Source organism: Diadema antillarum, unplaced genomic scaffold (genome assembly GCF_040938485.1).
Source record: "Diadema antillarum isolate AM-2024a unplaced genomic scaffold, OU_Dant_1.0 seq00000059_RagTag, whole genome shotgun sequence".
NCBI classification, from domain to species: domain Eukaryota; kingdom Metazoa; phylum Echinodermata; class Echinoidea; order Diadematoida; family Diadematidae; genus Diadema; species Diadema antillarum.
Genome location: NW_027271164.1, coordinates 1,332,860 through 1,354,600, shown reverse-complemented (window position 1 = coordinate 1,354,600; position 21,741 = coordinate 1,332,860). Strand labels below are relative to the sequence as shown.

At 40.1% G+C, this 21,741-nt stretch overlaps 1 protein-coding gene across 1 annotated transcript in view; it reads right to left on the bottom strand.

Annotated features, from left to right (window-relative positions):
- Nucleotides 1-574: 574 nt before the first annotated feature.
- Nucleotides 575-21,741, bottom strand: part of LOC139725788 (uncharacterized) — a 31,188-nt gene continuing 10,021 nt past the window's right edge. Inside the window, exons 9-16 of the mRNA XM_071636869.1 lie at nucleotides 18,054-18,429; nucleotides 16,179-16,341; nucleotides 6,107-6,184; nucleotides 5,178-5,296; nucleotides 4,310-4,471; nucleotides 3,249-3,862; nucleotides 1,721-1,890; nucleotides 575-702 (exon numbers count right to left, since the gene is read on the bottom strand). Of these exons, the coding sequence (XP_071492970.1) occupies nucleotides 575-702; nucleotides 1,721-1,890; nucleotides 3,249-3,862; nucleotides 4,310-4,471; nucleotides 5,178-5,296; nucleotides 6,107-6,184; nucleotides 16,179-16,341; nucleotides 18,054-18,429 (1,810 nt within the window). The remainder of the gene's footprint in view (nucleotides 703-1,720; nucleotides 1,891-3,248; nucleotides 3,863-4,309; nucleotides 4,472-5,177; nucleotides 5,297-6,106; nucleotides 6,185-16,178; nucleotides 16,342-18,053; nucleotides 18,430-21,741) is intronic.

The following is a 21,741-nucleotide window of genomic DNA, read 5'->3' as shown; positions in this document are numbered from 1 at the left end:
GTAAAACCAAAATTACAGTTTAAGATGGCTTGATAAAAAAACATAAGAAACAAAACATTGGAAAGTTAGGATATAGAGTCAGGAAATTTTAGAATTTGAATATTTCACGTATTTCATGAATCCTAGATATTTGGTCACTGTGTCAAAAGCAGACTAGTTGAGGATACAACATAATATCACCGCCCAAGTTTGAACACAAAACATCGACTTCAGAATTAACGGAAAGACGGAAGTAGTAGAGCTTTGCCTCACATTTTTTCATAGTTCCTATGAATAAAATAATAGTGAAGGTGTTTTTGTTTTGTTTTGCTTTTTGGCAGGGGGCGATAACTGCCAAACCATTGATTCCACAAAATTGTTTCCCCAATATTCAGATACAGATATACAGAGTTGATTTTTCCTACGTGACAACTATCTCTTTGAAAAAGCAAGATACAAATTCCTGCTTCCTTAAATCGATCACATGGTTTGTTTTTAACGATTTCGAACAAATACTTAACACTGCAGTTTGAATTTTAAACAAGCGATACATTTAATCCCAGTCTACAACAACCTCGACCACACCCATTTCAATTCAAGGACTAGCAGTGCATGAATTTTCATTTTTATACTCGTTGAATTCCGTGGTCCATTCGGGCATGTCGGTGCCCTTCCACCGCTGGTACTGGTTCTGCCAATCAGTGTACACGTCTTCGATCGGATCTGTCGGAAGACAGACAGAAAGAGAGAGAAGAGTAAGTTTGTGTGTGTGTGTGTGTTCTCAAGTTAAGTGTGCATTTACAAGTGCCTCATCTCATTCTATTGAAGAATCTATACAAATGGAATATGTTAAATTTTGACTAAAGAGAGAGGGGGAGAGAGAAAAGCAAACTTCTCAGTATCTTTCTCTATCTTTAGAAAATGTTCAGGGGAATCACTCGTGAAAGAATTATGGGTATTCGATATTCTATGTCGCGCTTAGAAATATAAATTCTAAACATCTCTTAAATGAAGAGAAGCATTATTTCACATTTTATTGCAGGAATAGAAATCATTTCCAGTTATGTTAAATCGACAAAAATGCCTGACATGCATGAAGTGAAGTGAAGTTCGGCCATGTTCTGATCCTTATTGAGAAATTCCCTAAGTGTCCTGGATGGGACGAGGAAATCTTCTTTTAGATATTGAATGATTTCTTCACTGAATCATGGGGTACTTGCGTTCGTGTAAGGTGTCACCTTTCTAGACGACATCTGATTAACATGGTCCACACATGCATTTATCTTTATGACGAAAGATCACGGTCCCTTATAATTGCCAAATATTCACAAGACTGAAAGAAGGTGGAATTCTAATTAACAGTGGGCGAAAAGTGTACCAATCACCAGACATGAAAGTCATTTGATCGACTTCTTTTAAGGCCATGAAGGCCACTTGGCTTACCCGAGACTTAGATACGCCACCTCCTTTTTCATCGTAATCTGAATGTGTTGTATTTTGATTTACCCTTGAATTTGAACTTTACTAAACTGACCAGTTAAAACAATCATGGTTTTAATGATAATCATGATAATGGTAATAATAGTAGTAGTAGTAATTATGATGACGCAGTAATGATGATAAACAGAGTAGTTAACTGTAATATTATGCTGAAAATAACAATGATAACTGTTATAACAATTATTTTAAAGAGGTGTTCATGAATGAAAATATTGACTGTTTGGTGTTGGTGACTGCATACCTGTTTGTATGCGTAAACCAGGAATAAAGTTCATCATAAAGGAACAAGATGCCGCCCTCATGGCCCGTCCGTTGGTCATGTTTAAGGAGAGCTGTTTGTAATTCTGCTCGGGCATTGTGTACAGAGGCCATTCCGGATAGATATCGTTCGGCAGAGGTTCGTTAGGGTTCCTGTGAATGAAGCATTTTGTATTATACAACACCTCAGAATGATATGTCGAATTGTGATTGGCCAAGAACATGTCACATGACATTCAATAGAAAATACCTATCAAACTCATTGAGAGTGACAACCATACAATAGGCCCCTGGCATGGGCCTATTGCACGGCTCGAAGGTACTATAGCACGGCTTCGCGGGGGGCTACTAATGCATGGCCGCTCACAGCTAGAGTTCTGTGGCTCACACCCGTAGCAAAGCGCCAGCAAACTACATTGTACGTGCTGGCCGGCTGCGCTGCGCTGCCGGTAAGTCTCACAGACCAGGCGCGGCGGAGTACTGCATGCAACGTTAAACGCGCAGCTACTTTACCTAGCTAGTTGCATGTATCGCGCGGCCTTTTATACCTACTGCTGTGTTTTTACTTTTGACTCTGATCTGCTACGTGGACCACAGTGATCCCAAAATCAAGACTTCATTTCAAGTTGAGAAACCGTAATTTGATTATTTTTCTGTGTTTTTATACAAAATCATTTTCGGAAATAGACAAAGTCTAGACCTACTATAGATCTACCGACACCTCAGATCGGCGCCTTAACAGTCAGGCCTAACTCGATCTAACGTTAGCGTAGATTGGGTATAGACGTGACCCTGCGGAGTTTGTGATTCCTGTGACTGTGTGGTCGAATCATGACGAGTGTTTGAAAGCAGTACACAGGGTGGTTTACAATTCTCTGCCTAATTGTTACATTTATTTTTGGGCCTTCCTGAGTTGGCGGTCACTAATTTAGTACTGTGATTGTGGACAAGGTGTTGTATAAAACGAATAATTTATGATTTTGTTCGTGCATTGGGGCACGTAATACCGCACTCGGCGCAAGATTCGCCACTGGTCTATTCAACGCGGCGCTACGCGCCTTGTTGAATAGACCAGTGGCTTATCTCGCGCCTCGTGCGGTATTCGTGCCCTATGCACTCACAACTCATAAATTATTCGTATATTATTGATTAGTCAAATATCTTGAATCCGGTGATCACAATATTTGTGTGTACAATAAGGTTTTGTATTTGTGTAGCTTTTCTCGACATTTACGCCATTCTTGTGTAGAATGATTAAATTTAATGAGAATATCATTACACTTTTTTTAATGTTGATGATGTGCAGCATATTAGCACTGCTTAACAGATGTTTAGATGTCAAATATGAGGGCATTTTCTTTCCTGACTTGAGTACATCTACCTGACGCATTGTGCTAATTTACAGATTTTCAGCTCGACAAACTCCTGCCAACACGAAGGCATGCAGTTCGGTGAATATCTAGCATTGGATGCTACATCGTGGAATCTCCAGTCTTGACTGCTTAACGTACCCGGATTTAATGAAGTTTGTCCAGTAACGCAGAAACTGGACGGACATCGCTTTCTCTTCACCAGTCTGTCCCACGATGGGTGCTATGGTTGGAACAAATCCCCAGCTAAAGACGTATTGCAGTTCCTCGGCGTGCGCGGCGCCCAGCCACTTCGGCACTCCAACGTAGATAGACCAGGACGGATCATGCGTCATCTCGTACCGGTAGATACTGGCCCCCGCAGCTTCGAGCGCCCTTGCAAGGTACTCAGTGGGACAGGCGAAGTTAACGTCAGTAACAAGCCTAATGTAGGAATCCAGCTGATCTCCACTGGGGTCATCGGCCACAGTCCAGTCTACATAATGGTGGTCGATGGAAGCGAGTTCGATTTCCGAGGAAACGCGGTACGTATTTTCCTGCAAGATGCTCCGGAAGAAAGATAGATTCATGACTGGAGGTGTGTCTGATAATAAGTATTCCGGGAAGAAAAAGAGAGCTTGTGAGGAGCCTTCATCCTCGTTGGTTCCAATCAATGTAGGGGTCACCTTGAACTGACGGCGGTTGATGAGCTCCATTGGAGCGTCCGGTAAAAAGCGTCCATCAACCACCGGTGAGGACAGAACATAAGAAGCCCCCTGAAAGATAAATGAGATGATATCACCAAACCAAATGAAAACATGCTTTTAGGAACTTTTCGTGATCTATCACGTGGCCACTATTAATCTGGGGTATGACAACTGAACCTGTGCAACCGACATTACCCAAATACACAGTGGATTCATATACCTTTCAAAGACTGGAAATATAGGGCAGCAAGACTCATATTAATTGTAAAGTGCAAACAGTCAACAAATCTTCATTACTGGCAAATTAATTACAATACCCTCTTCGGCATTGCTTTGACCTTTACAAATGATTATGATAGAGTCTCTTACACTTGCATACAGTATTATATATTATGCATCCGTTTTTACATGGCAGTGTGCGAGCGTAATAGCAAGTATGTTATGTTATTCTCATAGCATAAAGGAAACAGAATGTAAAAAGCAAAACGAAAGAAAGAAAAAATGTAGAACTCTCACGTTCGAGGCATCTGTCAGGTTAGCCTGCGGTACTTGTCTTAAGCAGCTGATCATTTGCGCACTGCTGGTGGTTTGACACCCCAAAGAAGCCGCCAGATCTCTGGCAGCCTCCGCTCCACTCTCCATGGTGGTCCACGACCAAGGACTTAGTGCGGTCCCGCTCTACAATGAACATAGTGTTAACGATACGATACGAAGACAGTTCCACTATATTCCATCACGAATAGAATGAAAAAAAAAAGAATACAACTGCCAATTCCTCCTTTTCTTCATTCCATACTAATTATAGCTCATATCATTGCTTTCAGTTTGACAGCATGTGTGGAAAGGTCAATGGGGATATAACTATATTTTCATACAGATGTGCAAAATCAAAATATGATAGACGATAACACAGCCTCTCAGCAAAAACTGCTTAATTGTCTTTTATAACGTGTCTAGACTAGATGGTTATAATTGTCCAGTCGTCAGAAAGTTATCACTGAAGCCTTGTAAAGCATGTAAAGTTTATAGGAAAGTTTAGTGAAAAGGCAATCTGTTAACTAGTCTCCTTGTGTGTGTATGGGTTTGACACTTCCGTAGGAGGTTAGAGTTTGCAAAGTGTCAGTGCAATGGGGTAATTAAAGGGTACATGGGTAACTGTACATAGGAGGAATACGAGGTTGTCAAGCTGTAAACGATCTAGGAAGACATGGACCAAAGGTTGGAAAGGTGTGGATACCACAGCCATGTTTAAAGAATGCGGGGATTTGTTTGTTTGTTTGCTTGCTTGTTTTATTTTTATATTAAGATGGGGGATTGTCCGGAAGAGTTGAGACCAGTTTTCAGAATTGCACACTAATGCAAACGTACAAACAAAAGTTAAAACCTGCATGATGGTCTGATGAAAGAGTCCATCCGTCAGAGGAGACAGTGAGAGGAGACTAACGCTGGAGCCTCCCGCGCTCTCTCCACCAATAGTCACTCTGTTTGGATCGCCACCAAATGCTTTCATGGAAGAAACAGTTTAAAGGGGTGGTACAGTTTCGGTGTTACAGGGATTCAGGTTCCAACTTTTATTTGATAATTAGTTTTTTTAGATAATGAGAAAGTTCCTATGAAAAAAAAGAAGAGCATAGAATTCTAAGAGGAATTCAAATTTTGTTAGATGAATATAGTTTTTTAAAATAATGGCCGAGATATCCAAAACAAAACGATAATGATAAAAGGTGGGACCCACCTTTTATTGAATTGTTTTGTTTTACTTTCCTATATTTCCCTCATTTCAAAATGGATTTCCATCAAACAAACTGTGAATTCCCCTCAGAATTACATGCTTTTTAAGATTTCAAAAATATTTTTCTAAGTATTTTGCAAAAAGGTAAAAGCTGAATCCTCACCTCAACCAATACTCTATAATCCCTTTAAAAAGAACAAGAAGTCACTAGTCGAGATTTTAGGTCAACGGAAACCAGTGACACAAGTACAAGATCAGTGAAACTTCAAACAAGCTCGGACAACTAATATATGAGTATTTTGTGACCGGTTTGGTTGCTGAGCAACAACTCATATGGCACCATGTGATGATCGAATTGCAGCAGATTAGATCAAGTTAGTGACTACTTACCCTCAATCGTTTTTCTCCTTTGTATAGAAATGGACCGACAAATCGCTATCAATGTAATGAGTATAGCTTCTTATGTCTTGGGTGGTGTGTAGGGCATAACATCATTGATGATTATCATATGTAGAACGGTATTACATGAGTGGAGGTTCTTGTATTTAAAGCATACAAAATGGGAACTGATAATTCCATACCTGCTATATTATCCTGAACCCAACGAAGAGCCAGAATCTGATCCATCATTCCATAATTTCCGGGGGCTACGTCATCACCTTTAACCAGTCATGCATACCATGAATAGAGGACAAAGAAAAGAATATGAATTTTAAGTGATTGGCTAGCCACGTTTCATTAAGATCACTTTGACAACAAGTATATATACAGACATATGCCAGTGATCTTAATATCATCATTGAAAGAGGCACTGCCATCCGAAAGCGAACACACACTCATGCCCTAACGCAGAAGGAGTAAAAATAATATCTGCTTTCCGAGTGTTCTCGTTTTTACCACAACTCAGAAGCAAACTATCAGTCGGTCAATAATGACAATATCAATCAAAATGGATAACACAGCAGAGTTCGTCACTATTCGCAAGAAATGCAGACGTCATCGCATCTTGATGAGTGATGACAACAGAAAGATCATCATGCTAAGTATTGGATAATGATAATCCTCGAGAATAAACACTTATAGCCGATTACCCTCTTCAGATCTAACATTTTGAGGACTTAGCACTGGGCCGATAACAGAAGAGTTTGAGGTCAAAGATTACTGATCTGTTTTCGTTGTGTCCGATAAACTGAGAGTATTGATATAGTCAGGACTGCATTGGTCTCACTGTGGATTTCTTGTAAAGTGCGACTGACGACAAATTTTGTTTTGGAGTTGTGTAAAATCAACCTTATATATCAGGATCCGTTTGTTTTTGTGCAAACTTCCGTGCCAAGAGGATATAGGTGCAATTGGGCGATATATGAACATTTTGATCGAAGATACACAAGGGTAGTGTTAGAAAATAGCTTAAATGATAAGTAATACAAAATACAAACTTTACGATACAGAGATGAAGTTAGAGTTCTAAACAATCGCTATATATAAGATAAGACCAGAGTTACAAAAACTACGAAATGGGGAAACAAAACAATGACTCTAGAGCATGGTTGAACACAATGTTCACGAAGTTGACATCCCTGAAGTATAGATCTCGCACAATCATATCATTCGCTTTCACGTTTTGTCAACATGTCGAAAAGCTTCTTTCACTGTATTCTTTAGCCTTAAGCGTAATGATTTTCTCTGAATATTATTTATACCAATGACGGTTGTGATATGTCAGCTGAAAAACAAAAAGTCACTGCAATTGAGCCACACCATCATCTGCATACTTGTACGAGTTGGTGAGAGTGTTAACCTGTTTCTATAGCTATACACACGTCTGTGACACACGAATACAGTTGTATATGCATAAATACAATGTATATCGAATTGTTAAGCCACTTGGTACGAGCAAATCAGTTAGGGTTCAGTTTGGTGGGTTTTGATGTTTCATCAATATCTAACATACCAAGTGTAGGCAAAGCATCTCAATAGGCCTACCACAATGCATTATGTTGCTCTACTGCGTACCTGATGTCAGATATCCATACGCTCCGAGACGGTAGTTGACGGCTACAACGACGATGTCGGCTAGAGCCACCATGGGAAGGGGCTCGTAGACCACCCAAGATCCAGCCCCTAGTGAGTAGCCACCTCCATGAATCCAGAAGAAGACTGGAACATTCGATGTCGGCTGTCAGAAGGAAGTTTACCATCATCAGATTTAGCACTAAAGTAGTCATTTTTCCTCCTCCATTGAAACAAAATTAGATCTAAATTATAGCTCACGGCTCCCGTTTTATCAAAAGATATAACTGATTATAAATTTCCTTAATACACACGCTGCCATAGACTTACGTTGTATGACAAGTCAACTATATAATCATTTATGACTCTTCATAAAACAGGGCCTATGTAAGGATTATTTAGACGAAAGAATAAACTGTCCATCGGGTCTGTCTCAGTCTAAAGAAATCCTACTGATGCACTAACGAGACTTTGAAGAAGGGATATTTATGTAGTATAGGTAAATGAGTTTCAAAAGAATTAGGCAAGATGAGTTCTCTTCCTCAGTAGAAGTGAGAACACAACGAATACTAAGAAGAAAATGGGCTCTCTGCATATTATTATTCCGTTTTCTGCTTCTTCATCATCGTTGTCTCGTACTCCTCCTCCCTGTTGTTACTCTATGTCGTATAAAACCCTTTCGCTTTGCCAATTAATCAATTGATTTAGCTTACAATCCACTTTTCCTTTGGTGATTTCCCTCATCTTATTGTGTTTGCTAGTTGTCGAACACTTTGGGAGTGGTCTCATCTATCATGTGTTTCAGCTGACAGCTTTCATAACATCGCATTTTTTCACCTCTTAGATTTCACCTTTCTCACTTTTTCTTGTAACTAAAAATAAGAGGGTTAATCCAACCCTTCTAGTGTTACATTTAACATTAACATAAGGTTCGAGGAGTGACAAAATTTGGAATGTTGGATTTACCATTTCACTATTTAGTGCAACAAGAAGCCCTTTGATGGTACGTACTAAACTCGGACCCAGTATTCATTTCTAGAGCCTGTTGATGATTCTTGACTGAAACATACCGTTGGGGAAGGAGTGTAGATGCTCAAAAAGAGACAGTCCTCGTCTACCTCTCGAGCTAAGATGGGTCCAATAGTTGGCAATTGGGCAAGAGGCGTGGCTTGAGGACATTCCGCTCTGTGCTCGGTTGCATTGTACTCCCCGCTGATGTTGTACGGAAGAGGGTCTCTAAGCCTGAGATTCCCAACGGGAGGTTGGGCGTAAGGTACGCCAAGGTAAGCGTTAACCTTTGTGTCGATATTCAGGAACTCCGATTCGTTAAAGGGCAGCGTGACACCTTTAAGAATTCCCCCACCTGGTAAGGTGACCCTTGGTGCCCCATCGTCTTGGGCCGTGGTCACAGTGGAGAACAGAAGAAAAGCCAACGAAATGGCTATTGCTCCAGCCATGGTGAAAAATTACATCTATTCTAACTAACTGAACATCGGCCGTTTTGGAGTCCTTGATTTTTGTTCACACAGCGCCTCCCGCTGTTGACAGTGTTTACGTGCACAAGTAGGCGTTCAGCGATGACCAGAGGTGATATGAAGTTAATCGTCACTAAGCTTATTTACACATTAGTTTTGGACTTACAGGAATTAGATGAAGAACAACCCTTGAACAGATCTTCACCATGTCTACATTTCTGGCAATGATGCACCATAGGATTTACAAGAGGCTATCTGTTTCTGTTTTACGAACGTATACCAAGAGTCCTCTGTGCAAAATGTTTATTGTTGTACACAATACGTTGCAGTTCAGCGTGATATCAAAGCCTGTATGTCTAATCTCTATAAAAGAGTGTTTCTAACATGTAGTGTATATGGAGTTCAGAGTAAAACTGGAAGAGGCCAGCTCCAAATAATGAAGCGGGATTGTAGCTCCACATTTCTTCACTATCACAGGCTGAGGCGAAGACAAGTCACCATACCCACACTATCAATCACGTATGCCACTATAATCGATACACACATAATTACACATCCACAAGAATCCTTCATTTACGCAGGTACGCACAAAATAAAATGACTCCGTGTATATAATTTCAGTACAAGTGGGTAATCATTTTACTGGTGCTGTCCAAGACAATATTAAAAAAAATACATACAACATCATAAATACATCATTAATTTGTTATGATTCGTGTCGAAGTCGCAAAGACTTGCATCCAACTATTGATAAATCTGGTCATCACGGGCAAATACACCCAACCGGTCCCCATAGAAAAGACCAACTATAATGCAGTTGAATATGTGATATCCGGCCATCTTCTCAGAAGGAAAAAATTAACAAGCAGTTAGTACAGGTCAGCAAGGCATTAGATAAATTCTTTCATGATCTCCGCTTTCAGTGATCGCTGACATTTCATTGGCCAACTGTTTAATCTGACAGTAAGGAGACAAAATGGCCCGGAGAATGACGAATTCTTTTCCTTGTTTAAATCAAAGTGACACATTACTGTTACTCGAAAGAAAAAATAACGTGTTATAACGAAAAGGTGGTGAACAATCATTGGTCTGGTGACCAAGATGACAACTATAGATACGACGATTGCAGTTTTTTTTCTTTATTTTATCAGAGAACATCTCCATCCAAAGCAAATGTTCCATTACTATGATAAACCTTGAAGATATGCTTGATTTCCGGCATGTACAGGGGAAGATGATGGGAGATCACGGCATAGCTGTGGGACAAGAAGGGTTGTTGGCTTTGTATTCTTCGAACTCTGTAGACCAGCTGGGCATGTCTATGTCACGCCAGTTCTCGTAGTCCTCCTGCCACAGCTTGTACACGTCCTCAATTGGAGCTGATGAAGGAACAAAATAATGAGGTATTAGAGAAAAAATTAACAGAAGACATCTTGTACTCGATTTCTGAATTGTGCATCACGTCTACCTGTAGTCTGCCTACAACGCGTCAGAAATTCAATATTTACAATGTCAAGAAAACGTTGGGGAGCACTGTGGCATAGTGGATAAGACTCTCGAATCCCAATCTGAGAACCCGAGTTTGAAACTCATCGAGTTCGTACGTCCTCTTAGACAAGATGTTTTTACCCATACCACTTGTACCTCTTGATTCAGGTGTACAAATTGCTACCTGGCAACGCTAGGGTAACACAATGTCAGGGCCCTTTGGTATAAGAGCAGTGGCAACACTGAAAAGGCCCTGGTTAAAGAAAACCTTATTATAATTGTTGTTATTTGATATTATTGTTATTATTGTCATTGTTATTATTATCATTATTATTATTATCAATATTATTATCATTATTATTTTTATCTATTTCATCTAACATTGATAAAGCCATCGAGAAAGCACGATATACCACTTGCAGGGCCCAATGTGCATTACATCACCACATAATTATCACAATATACATTGTGGAGAGCCTTTGGTATTACATTGTATTACCACTGCTTTCTTCTCGTTGGAAAAGGAACAATTCTCCAAGAGGGAGATTCATAGATATTTCTGATTGCACACAGGTATGCCGCAGAATGGTGTATTCTCATGTTGCTTCTTACCAGCCTGAATATGAAGCCCAGGCATGAATCTTATCCAGAAAGCACATGAAGACGCCCTCATTGCTCGGCCATTATCCATGTCGAGTGAAAGTTTCTTATACTCCTGTTCGGGCATGGTGTACTGTGGCCAATCCGGGTAGGCTGAGTTTTCTACCGGTTCGTTAGGGTTCCTGATTGATTCAAGAGTACAATGTATAAGAAGTCGAGTTAGATGTAATTTCCTCTTTAAAGTGATATTTCAACTGTTATCATTTATAGGCATTTCCGTTAATGAGCTGAGTGAGCTAAAATATTTTAAACAATACTTTAAAAGGAAATATTCTTGCGTACCCGGATTTCACGAAGTTGGTCCAGTATCGCATGAACTCGATCGACATGAGTCGTTCTTCGTCAGTCTGCCCCACGAGAAAGTCAATGTAAGGGTTGAGTCCCCAGGCGAAGACATATTGCAGATCTTCAGCATGTGCTGCACCGAGCCACTTTGGAATCCCTCCATAGATAGACCAGGAGGGGTCATGGGTCATCTCATAGCGATATGTTGTGGCGCCAGCCGCTTCCAGAGCTCTGGCAAAGAACTCTGTAGAACAGGCGAACGTCTGGTCCGTTGCTAGGCGAATGAATCCGTCGAGTTGGTCGGCTGACTCGTCGTCGGCAACGGTCCAGTCGATGTAGTGCTGCTCTACGGAGGAGATTTCAATCGGCGTGTCGGTAAAGGGTAGAACATCAGGAAGCCACTGTCTGAAGACAGAGATGTTCATAACTGGAGGATCGTCGTCTCGAATGGAGCTTGGGAAGATGAAGAGGGCGACACTGGACATTTCATCCTCATTTGTACCATGCAAAGTCGGAACCACTTTGAACTGGCCGCGTCTAACCATATCAACCGGATTGTTGGGCAAAAAGTCGCCATCTACCACGGGAGCTGACAAAGCGCCATCACCCATCTAATGATAGAAAGAGAAACATTTCCTGAGGTGTACTTCAAATAAATTGAGTTTTTTTTTTTTTTTTGATGTCACATTGACCGACAGTAGCCTCAGAGTATCTGAACATGTATTGGAAGATTTCTTTGTCCACCTTCAGTCGCAGTGAATGATATTATTGTACTATTATTAGGCCTACTATAATCCGAGTAGGCAAGGAGTGTTCTACCGTGACAGAAATGTACAAAAATAGCGACTTCCAAACCAAGAACAATTTATTGGAAGGATGTATTCTCAACAAGTGCTCAAGTGCAAGAGTAACAAGGACGTAAATGTCAAAATATTATTGGTCTATCATCTAGGTGATGCTTCATGTAGTAAAATTAGACTGTTTCACTAAATGGGCTATCCATCCATCTTCTCAGATGGAAAATGAACAAATAAAACAAAACAAAAGAAAGTTTTCCTCTGCGATCATGACAAGTCACCATTACTCAAGGAAATAAATTGGATCTGTAGTTATATACTGCTAGCCGCCTTCTTACTCTAAACTGCTCCAATATCAGGTCATTCATTTCCACGTTCCGCAAACAGTTCACCCTTGCTGCACTGTCTGTCTGGTTGCAGCCCACTCGTTCGGCCAACTGACGGTGCGCTTCGGTAGCCCGGCTGTTTGTTGTCCACGCCCAGGGACAGATCGCGTTCCCGCTCTGGGGAGTAGAGGGTTTAATAAAAACAGCGAATCAAGGTAAAAGTCATACATGGTAACAGTTAAATCTGGTCAATCTGGTAGTAGTCTTTCTTAGTGATCTCCTTCAAAATTATCGTCACCCTGCCTCATAACCCACATCATATTTGTAAAAAGAGACTACCACTACGAAGTCTACATTCGCATACATTTGTAAATTTGAAACATGTAGCGACTGAGCAGGGAGGGGGTTCCCACCTCCCTGAGTCTCAATCTCGACCTTTTATATCTGAGCTGTTTCTCTTACCCTCGCTGAACTTGCGTACCTCTAAAAAATGATAATAATAGTGGCTACTTATATATAGCGCACAGGTCCACCTTTCGGTGCTCATGGCCCTTCCAAAAAAAAAAAATGAAAAGAGAGATATATACGCATGTTCACACATGGCAACAGTAAAAAATGGCAAATAACAAATAACAACAAAAAACATACGAGATAAAGAATTCAATTGTTCCGAACAATATAAATTGCAGCAATAGTCCTCAGTGTGATATAGGAACAGATGCTTTTTAGGTTGGGATTTGATTTTATACACCCGTATATTTCTCCATCAATAATACCACATTGTATCGCTTATACACATGACTGAATTCGATAAGGCCTTCAATAGTAACAACAAAAAATAATATAATCTCGAAAAAAAAAATGCAAACAAGGACAAACCTGATTGAGTTTATCACAAATACCTGCATGATGGCTTGTTGAAAGAGTTCCGTAGAAAGAGGAGACAGCATATGGAGACTGACACTACCTCCGCCCGCACTCTCCCCGGCAATCGTCACCCTCGTTGAGTCACCGCCAAACGCTGTCAGGATAGGCAAGTATCGCGCCGTCATTTTGAGGAACTTAACTTCAAACTTTGACACAATGAGCTAGAAATCATGTCATATCATACATGTTATACGTACATTTAGGACATGAACAATAAAGATCACCCGTGAATTAATACGGAAAATGAACAGCCAAGATTTTCATCACATGATTTAAACTGTCGGATTTTTTTCAATCATCGAGCCAATACCATTATTGTCCCCGCCGAACGAGTTCGAGCAGGGGACTATGAAACGGGCTCCGTATGTGTGTGTGTCCGTCCGTCTGTCCGTCCGTCTGTCCGTCCGTCTGTGCATCCGTGTGTGATCAAAATGTTCAAAATGCTACTCCTTCGCCATTTCTAACCCGATTTTGATTCTGTTTGCTTTATATGATAGCACTACATGGGAGCTTTGAAACTTCTATACAGAATTTCAGTTGTGACCTTTGACCTTGACCTTTGACCTATATTGTACATTTTGCTTCAAAACGCTACTCCTTTGTCATTTCTAACCCGATTTTGATTCCGTTTGCTTTATATGATGGCACTAGGAGAGGGCTTCAAAACTTCTACACAGAATTTTGACCTTTGACTTCTTTGAGCTTTGACCTTGATTTTTGACCTATATTGTACATTGCCTACAAAATGCTACTCCTTCGCCATTTCTAACCCGATTTCGATTCCGTTCGCTTTATGTGATGGCACTAGGTGAGGGCTTCAAAACTTCTACACAGAATTTTGACCTTTGACTTCTTTGACCTTTGACCTTGATTTTTGACCTATATTGTACATTTTGCTACAAAACGCTACTCCTTCGCCATTTGTAACCCGATTTCAATTCCGTTTGCTTGATGTGATGGCACTAGGTGAGGGCTTCAAAACTTCTACACAGAATTTTGACCTTTGACTTCTTTGACCTCTGACCTTGATTTTTGACCTGTATTGTACATTTTGCTACTAAATGCTACTCCTTCGCCATTTCTAACCCGATTTCGATTCCGTTTGCTTTATGTGATGGCACTAGGTGAGGGCTTCAAAACTTCTACACAGAATTTTGACCTTTGACTTCTTTGACCTTTGACCTTGATCTTTTTACCTATATTGTACATTTTGCTACTAAATGCTACTTCCGGCGGGGACATATATTACGCACCGCGTAATTTCTACTTTTCCTTGTCCCAATCTATTTTTAGTTAAATTTTAATTTTCTTGAAGACAACAAATTCATTAATGGCAAGGAGATCAATTAATTGATTTTAAAAAGAATGCCAGGGTGACCACAGAAGAAAACTATGATAACTATGAGTGAAGCAACTGGAGATGAATTTTGAACGCTAATAGAAGCAATAAGCATAAAATCAAATTCAATATTATAAGAGTCGTTTTGTTTCCAAAAAAGGCATAATTAACGGGACCACACAATACAAATCCATGTTGATTTGTATTGAATTATAACACCTAATCATCGCTCATACGTTGTATGAAGAATATCGAAATATGTGCCATACACATTGTGAGGAAATATATAGCAGAATATCATTATGAAATATATGACACGTATTTAGATATTCCTTTTGCCAAATTCGTCATAATTGATGTTGAGCGTATGACGAACCAACATAAGTCAACATTCATTTATGTTTAGATAGTTCCTTTAAGCTAAAAGGGAGGAAAATAAGCGATGAAAGAAATTAAGAATAGTCGTGCTCACCTTCGATGTTATCCTGAACCCATTTCAATCCCATCACTTGGTCCATCATTCCTTGGTTTCCCGTCATGACGTCATCACCTGTTGGATACACCACCAGCCATTATTATAATAGTGCTGAGAACTCAATTACTTCCGATCAAAACATATCAAATTACTACTTCCTACATTACAATACACTCTACGTTATACGAGTACCGTAAAGTTGCATCTACACACATGCATGGACAAAATGGAGAAGTCGTACAGCTGGTAAACTAAAAAATATTGAATAATGGACGCACAATAGTTATTGTCAAACAGTGTTAGCTACCATGATCTGAAGAACGCTTTAGCCAATATTACCAGAGGTCTCACAATGATGGTGAGAACAATGTCGTAGCATTTGCAAGGATAAATATGATCATGATGGCGCCGTCAAAGAGAGAAAAAAATCAAACCCTCAAGAACATTTATTATCCAGAAACCCATCTGATCAGATTGAAGAATGGCGCTGCTCCTACGATTAGCACACCTACGTTGGTGTTACGTAAAGACAAGACTCTGGACTGAACAAGAGAAGGTGAGATTTCATTTCATTTCATTTCTTTATTGTCCAAATTATGTTTAAAAACATGGCATGGAAATTTGATTCCGCGTGGCCTCGTACATTGTTTCTGTTTTACTCAGTTCGTTGCTTTTTGGACTCACATGTCACAAATCAAAAAAATGGCAATGGTTTGGTTATGATTAATGACAGGGTATTCTTGGAGACCCAAAAGATCCTCTTGGAGCTCTCAGTGAAAAGTCCGAGGTGGGTAAGTATTTTAAAACAATAAATGAAATAGTATTCTTCAGTTGATGTTGAATCTTAAAACAGAAAAACAAGAAATACCTGTAGTCAGGAACCCAAAGACGCCAAGGCGGTAATTGAGGTTCACAATAACAATGTCTGAGTACGCCACCAGTGGCATGGGCTGGTACATGAATGCCGACCCTGCACCGCCGTTGTAACCACCCCCGTGAATCCACACCATGACTGGTAAGAGAGAAGTTGGCTGAAAATAGCAATCGAGATGACATATAATTTTCCAAACTATTGCGTGTTAATGATTTGTGTCCATACATATTCATCCCTCACTCATACTCGCACACACACACACACACACAAACACACACACACACACATACACACATCAAAAATACATACATATTTGATTAGGTATACATATGCTTGCTCAGTAAGTAGATTACAATTGTAGAGGACTGAAGAAAATCAACTAAACAATGTGCTCTTTCATTTTTTTTCTTTATAAGGCAATTTTGAATCTCCAAATAAAATTTTTTGATTCATTAGGTAATAACAATGAAGGTATTAGGGACTTGCTCACAATGTATAAAGTATTTAAAGACATTATCGCGTTTAGCTGTAAGACATTCTTATATCTCCCCCAAGGATATACGGAAGGCGGAATCTGTCTCAGCTATAGCTTTTCCATTTTGACTGTTTTGGCAGTTTGATTTATCTGTATTTTGTATTTGTTTATATTCTGTAGAAAAAGATAACAGAGTAAGAGCTGTGTATAATTCATAAACAGAACTGAAAATACTACTGGATTGCCCAACTCAGTTGACCCTACACGAAAAGGTTATTTTACCAAATGATCCAGGTACTGAAGTTGATGAAAAATGTACTTTCGGAAAAATGTCATCAAATAAGTTGGGTTTAAATACACATAAAACTGAGCAGGATTCTTTGGTGCAGGGTCATTATAACTGCAAACACCTCCCATAACTTAATGTTCTACGGCAGTAATCAGCCTTGGGTTGTAGTTGGGAAATGTTACCATTTGAGCTGAGGGAGTATTACTTGCTATCCTTCCTGCCCTTCATCATGTTCATAGTTACCATGGTTACGATTAACTCGACGTGATCAAGTATAGTGGATAGATAAGAGAATGTTATTATAGTTTTGAACAAATTACACTTACCAAAGATGACAGAGTCATAGCTCTGCCGAACATTGCATTAATTGACATGAACATACCACTGCAATATTGCTGACCATGCATGCTTAACTCACAAGTAATTGACAATCTGTTTTTGTCTGATTATTTCTCGACATAACTTGATACAGAAGGCATAATATACGAACAGCTTGAGCTCTTCAAAAATGTTTGTCTTCTTTAGATCAAAGATGAGTTTTGCTAAAACACATTTTATCGGACACGATATAGGTTGGGTTTATTTATGAAAGAACATGTGTCGTCTGCATAAAATGCATATGACAATATTATTCACTGGTTTTATATCACCATTTACATAAATCACACATAAAATCAACCATAAAATGGTGCCCGCTGTGAGACATCGTGGTGCATTATGACAAATCCGACAGCGAAGAAATCTTAGATGCTAAAATGTTTTAAAAAGACAGCTTTTTCACCATTTGAAGAACCTTTCTGGTTCATATTTAACATCATAATGAAAGGACCTACCGTATGGAATGCTTTCCTAAAAATCAATGAAGATGAAATAAGGTTCGTTGGCTCGAAATGCAAAGACGAAGCATCCTTAAAAATCTTCGGAATTGTGAACATCATTTCCTTTTCGGATTAACAAACCTTCGAAATTACGAACTTTCATATTCGGGTAAATGAATCTTCGGAATAACGCACCTTCTGAATGATGAATTATAATCAAACCAATTACATTACAACTTCTTTATAATGACTAAATTGTGGCAATATCTATACAGTCGACTTCCTACCTTCGGTGACGGAGTGTAGACACTGAGATATAAGCAGTTCTCGTCGATATCCCTGCCGATCACGGGACCGACATCCGGGAGATTATCCACGGGACTCGTCTGAGGACACATGCCGCGATGTTCTGTTGCGTTGTAGTCATGCTCGATCGTGTACGGCTGCGGGTCTTCAAACCGGAGATCGTCCACTGGAGGGACGGCGAAAGGGATGCCGAGATAGGAGTCGATGGGCTTGGTAAGATTGAGGAAGCCAGATTCATTGTACAGCCTCGTGATGCCCGTTAGTGTTGCTCCAGATGGGAGGGTGACAGTTGGCGCGCCAATCGGTTTGGCGGAAGCTGCCTCCGTGCCAGTAATCAGACTCAGGGCGGCGCACGCGCTGAGAATCCAAATTCTTACTGAAGGCATACTCCTGAACAGTACTTCGTGAAATATTCGTTCCAAGAAGTACCTCTAATAAACGGTTGCTAAGAAAAACACCGGAATGCGTAAATTTGGTGCAGAAATACTGGCTGAACTAGGACCTACAAGTGTTGATAGTTCGACTATGGGTGGTAGATGACAATATACAGTTAGACGTCCTGTTCGCCTACCAGAGTTCGAAGATCATGCTCAGCCTCTTGACTCTGTTTAAAGGGCAATCTTTTACTTATCTTCATCTGATATTCCCTTATTCATTTTAATCCTCATATCTCTCATGACATGCAAAACCTCTTCAGCTCCTAGAGATACGGGCGCATACATTTTTTAGGCTTATATCAGATATCAGAATCAACCGTGTGAGCTAAGAAAACACTCTTGCCATTATTTTATCTTTGTATATACTAATATACTATATATAAACACTAAACTGTATCAAAACTTCGCACTGAGATTACCCATAGTTATTAACAACCATTGCTCTAAAGTAAAAAAAAAATTCCAACAGCAACATCAGCATCAAAAACAACAGCTAAAGATGAAACACAATTCCTGAAAGGAGGCGACTTGAAAGTTTGAAGAGCAAAAATCTTCGAACGTGTGTGTGTGTGTGTGTGTGTGTGTGTCACCTTAATTGCGGCTAAGCTGCAGAATAAATCCTGTCTGTGCCTGAGTCCGACTTCCCTGAATGATTTGCCCCTGACGAAGATTCTATACTAGGGTCGTAACTCAGGCTTTCTTCGACTAACTGAAATCTTGAAATGTGAAGGCTTCCGTGGCGTTAGAACGTTGGACATAGGCGCCGGAAGTGGGGGGGGGGGGGGGGGGGGGGGGCGGCACGGGGGGCGGCCGCCCCCCCCCCCCCCCCATTATTAATAATAATAATAGTAATGATAATAATGGGGGGGCCACGGGGGGGGGGGCCGCCCCCCCCCCCCCATTAATAATAATAATAATAGTAATGATAATAATGATAATAAAAATAAATGAATAAACAAAGAAAATAAAATATATATGTATATATAATTATGAATAAAAGGGAAAAAGTATGGCTACAAACGGCAGCTTTTGGACTGTAAAATGTCAAAATTTTCAAGCTCGCTCGCTTCGCTCGCTCGCATCCAGCAGTTGAGCCCGGTGCGCCTCCCCCTTGATTTCTAAAGCGAAAAACATAGCTACGACGGCAGTTGTTGGACTCTAGAATGTCAAAATTTTCAAGCTCGCTCGCTTCGCTCGCTCGCGTTGAATCGTTATGCCATTCTCCTAATGTTGCTGACAGTAATTGCCAGTAGTTGCGCCCGATGCCCCCACCCCTTAATTTCCAAAGCGAAAGATAAATATAGCTACAAACGGGAGTTTTGGGACTGTAAAATGTCAAAATTTTCAAGCTCGCTCGCCATTGAATCGTTATGCCACTCTCCTAATGTTGCTGGCAGTAATTGCCAGCAGTTGCGCCCGATGCGCCCCTTAATTTCCAAAGCGAAAGATATAGCTACAAACGGGAGTTTTTGGACTGTAAAATGTCAAAATTCTCAAGCTCGCTCGCTTTGCTCGCTCGCATTGAATCGTTATGCCATTCTAATGTTGCTGCCAGTAATTGCCAGCAGTTGCGCCCGATGCGCCGCCCCATTAATTTCCAAAGTGAAAGATATAGCTACAAACCCCAGTTTTGGGATTGTAGAATGTCAAAATTTTCAAGCTTGCTCGCTTCGCTCGTTTGCATTGAATCGTTATGCCATTCTCCTAATGTTGCTGCCAATAATTGCCAGCAGTTGCGCCCGATGCGCCCCCATTTATTTCAAAGCGAAATATGTAGCTACAATTAAAACTCCAGTTTTGGAACTGTAGAATATCAAAATTTTCAAAATTTTCAAGCTCGCTTCGCTCGCTCGCATTTTATTGTTATGCCATTCACCTTATGTTGCTGACAGTATATAATTTGTCGATCGTTTCACACCGTCATTCCATAATCCATGTAAGGAAAACTTACAATGTTCCTCAATGACTGCGTTGTTGAATGTATCACATTCCGTAATGTATTGTAGTCCCATTATTGCTCACGCACACATGCACAAGCATATACAGACCGTCAAAATTACTTTATGGTTCCCCCCCCCCATGTTTCGACCCACCGTACGCCACTTTACATATATATATATATATATATATATATATATATATATATATATAATAGATGTGTGCGCGCGCGCGCGCGTGTGTGTGTGTATGTGTATATTGTGTAACATATGCATGGTCTAATCTTGAGCCCCCTTCAATGTTTGCCCCCCCCCCCCCCCAATCCAAAACTGCTTCCGGCGCGCCTGACGTTGGATGTGCACCACGTGTTCTTTTCTTGGGTATCTATGTGGCCCTGAAAAGAGCCTAACCAGTCCCGACTTTTCCCTTGAGAACGGCGAGAACATGCTTGCCGAAACGTAGGGAGTGGGTACGACCCTTTTCAGGGCGTGTACCCAAGAAAGAATACGTGGTGCACCGTTAAGCCTTCTACCACCCAATTATTGAAATCTTATTAGTCACATTTTGCTACTGTGCTATGCCTTTGGCTGGTTGCCAATCGGTACATCAGAATTTTCCCTGAAGACAACATGGTCAAACTGGTCAATAAATCTATTAACCAACTTGCTATCATAACATGCACTCTTATATGCACACCTTCATTACAAAACCTTACCCGAGGCTGCATGTAAAGTGTATTGTATTAAAATGCATCGAATCTGTACAGGCGGATAGCTTCTTGCACTAAAGCCTTTAGAGGAAAGAAGAAATGTACGCCTTTATGGTAACTATATATGGATGCTGACTTTCCTGTTAAGTGTGTATCATCTGTGGTCATAGAAATAGAATTAAAGCATAATAATTGCCAAGTTCTAATGTGCTGCCAATGATGGTAAAGATGTATAAACTTGCAATTTATTTTTGAAAATGTATACTCTGCCGATGGATATTTCAGTCGGAGATTGCATTGCAATGAAATATGGAATTTACAGTTTATATTCAGACGCGAAGTGTAGACCTCATACTAATAACAGACCAATGGTTTCCATCTTTCTATTTCTGTTCCATCCTTCTGATCCAAGTGGATAATCAGGAGGACCTTTTAATTGTTCTATACGAAGCAATGCCATGACTGATTCGGTCTGTGTGCCGGTAACCATTCAAATACTCGCTTACATATTCTTACATACACATTCATATAGAAGCCTTTCTCTTGTTTTTATTTTTCATTCAAATTTTTCATATTGGATGTATT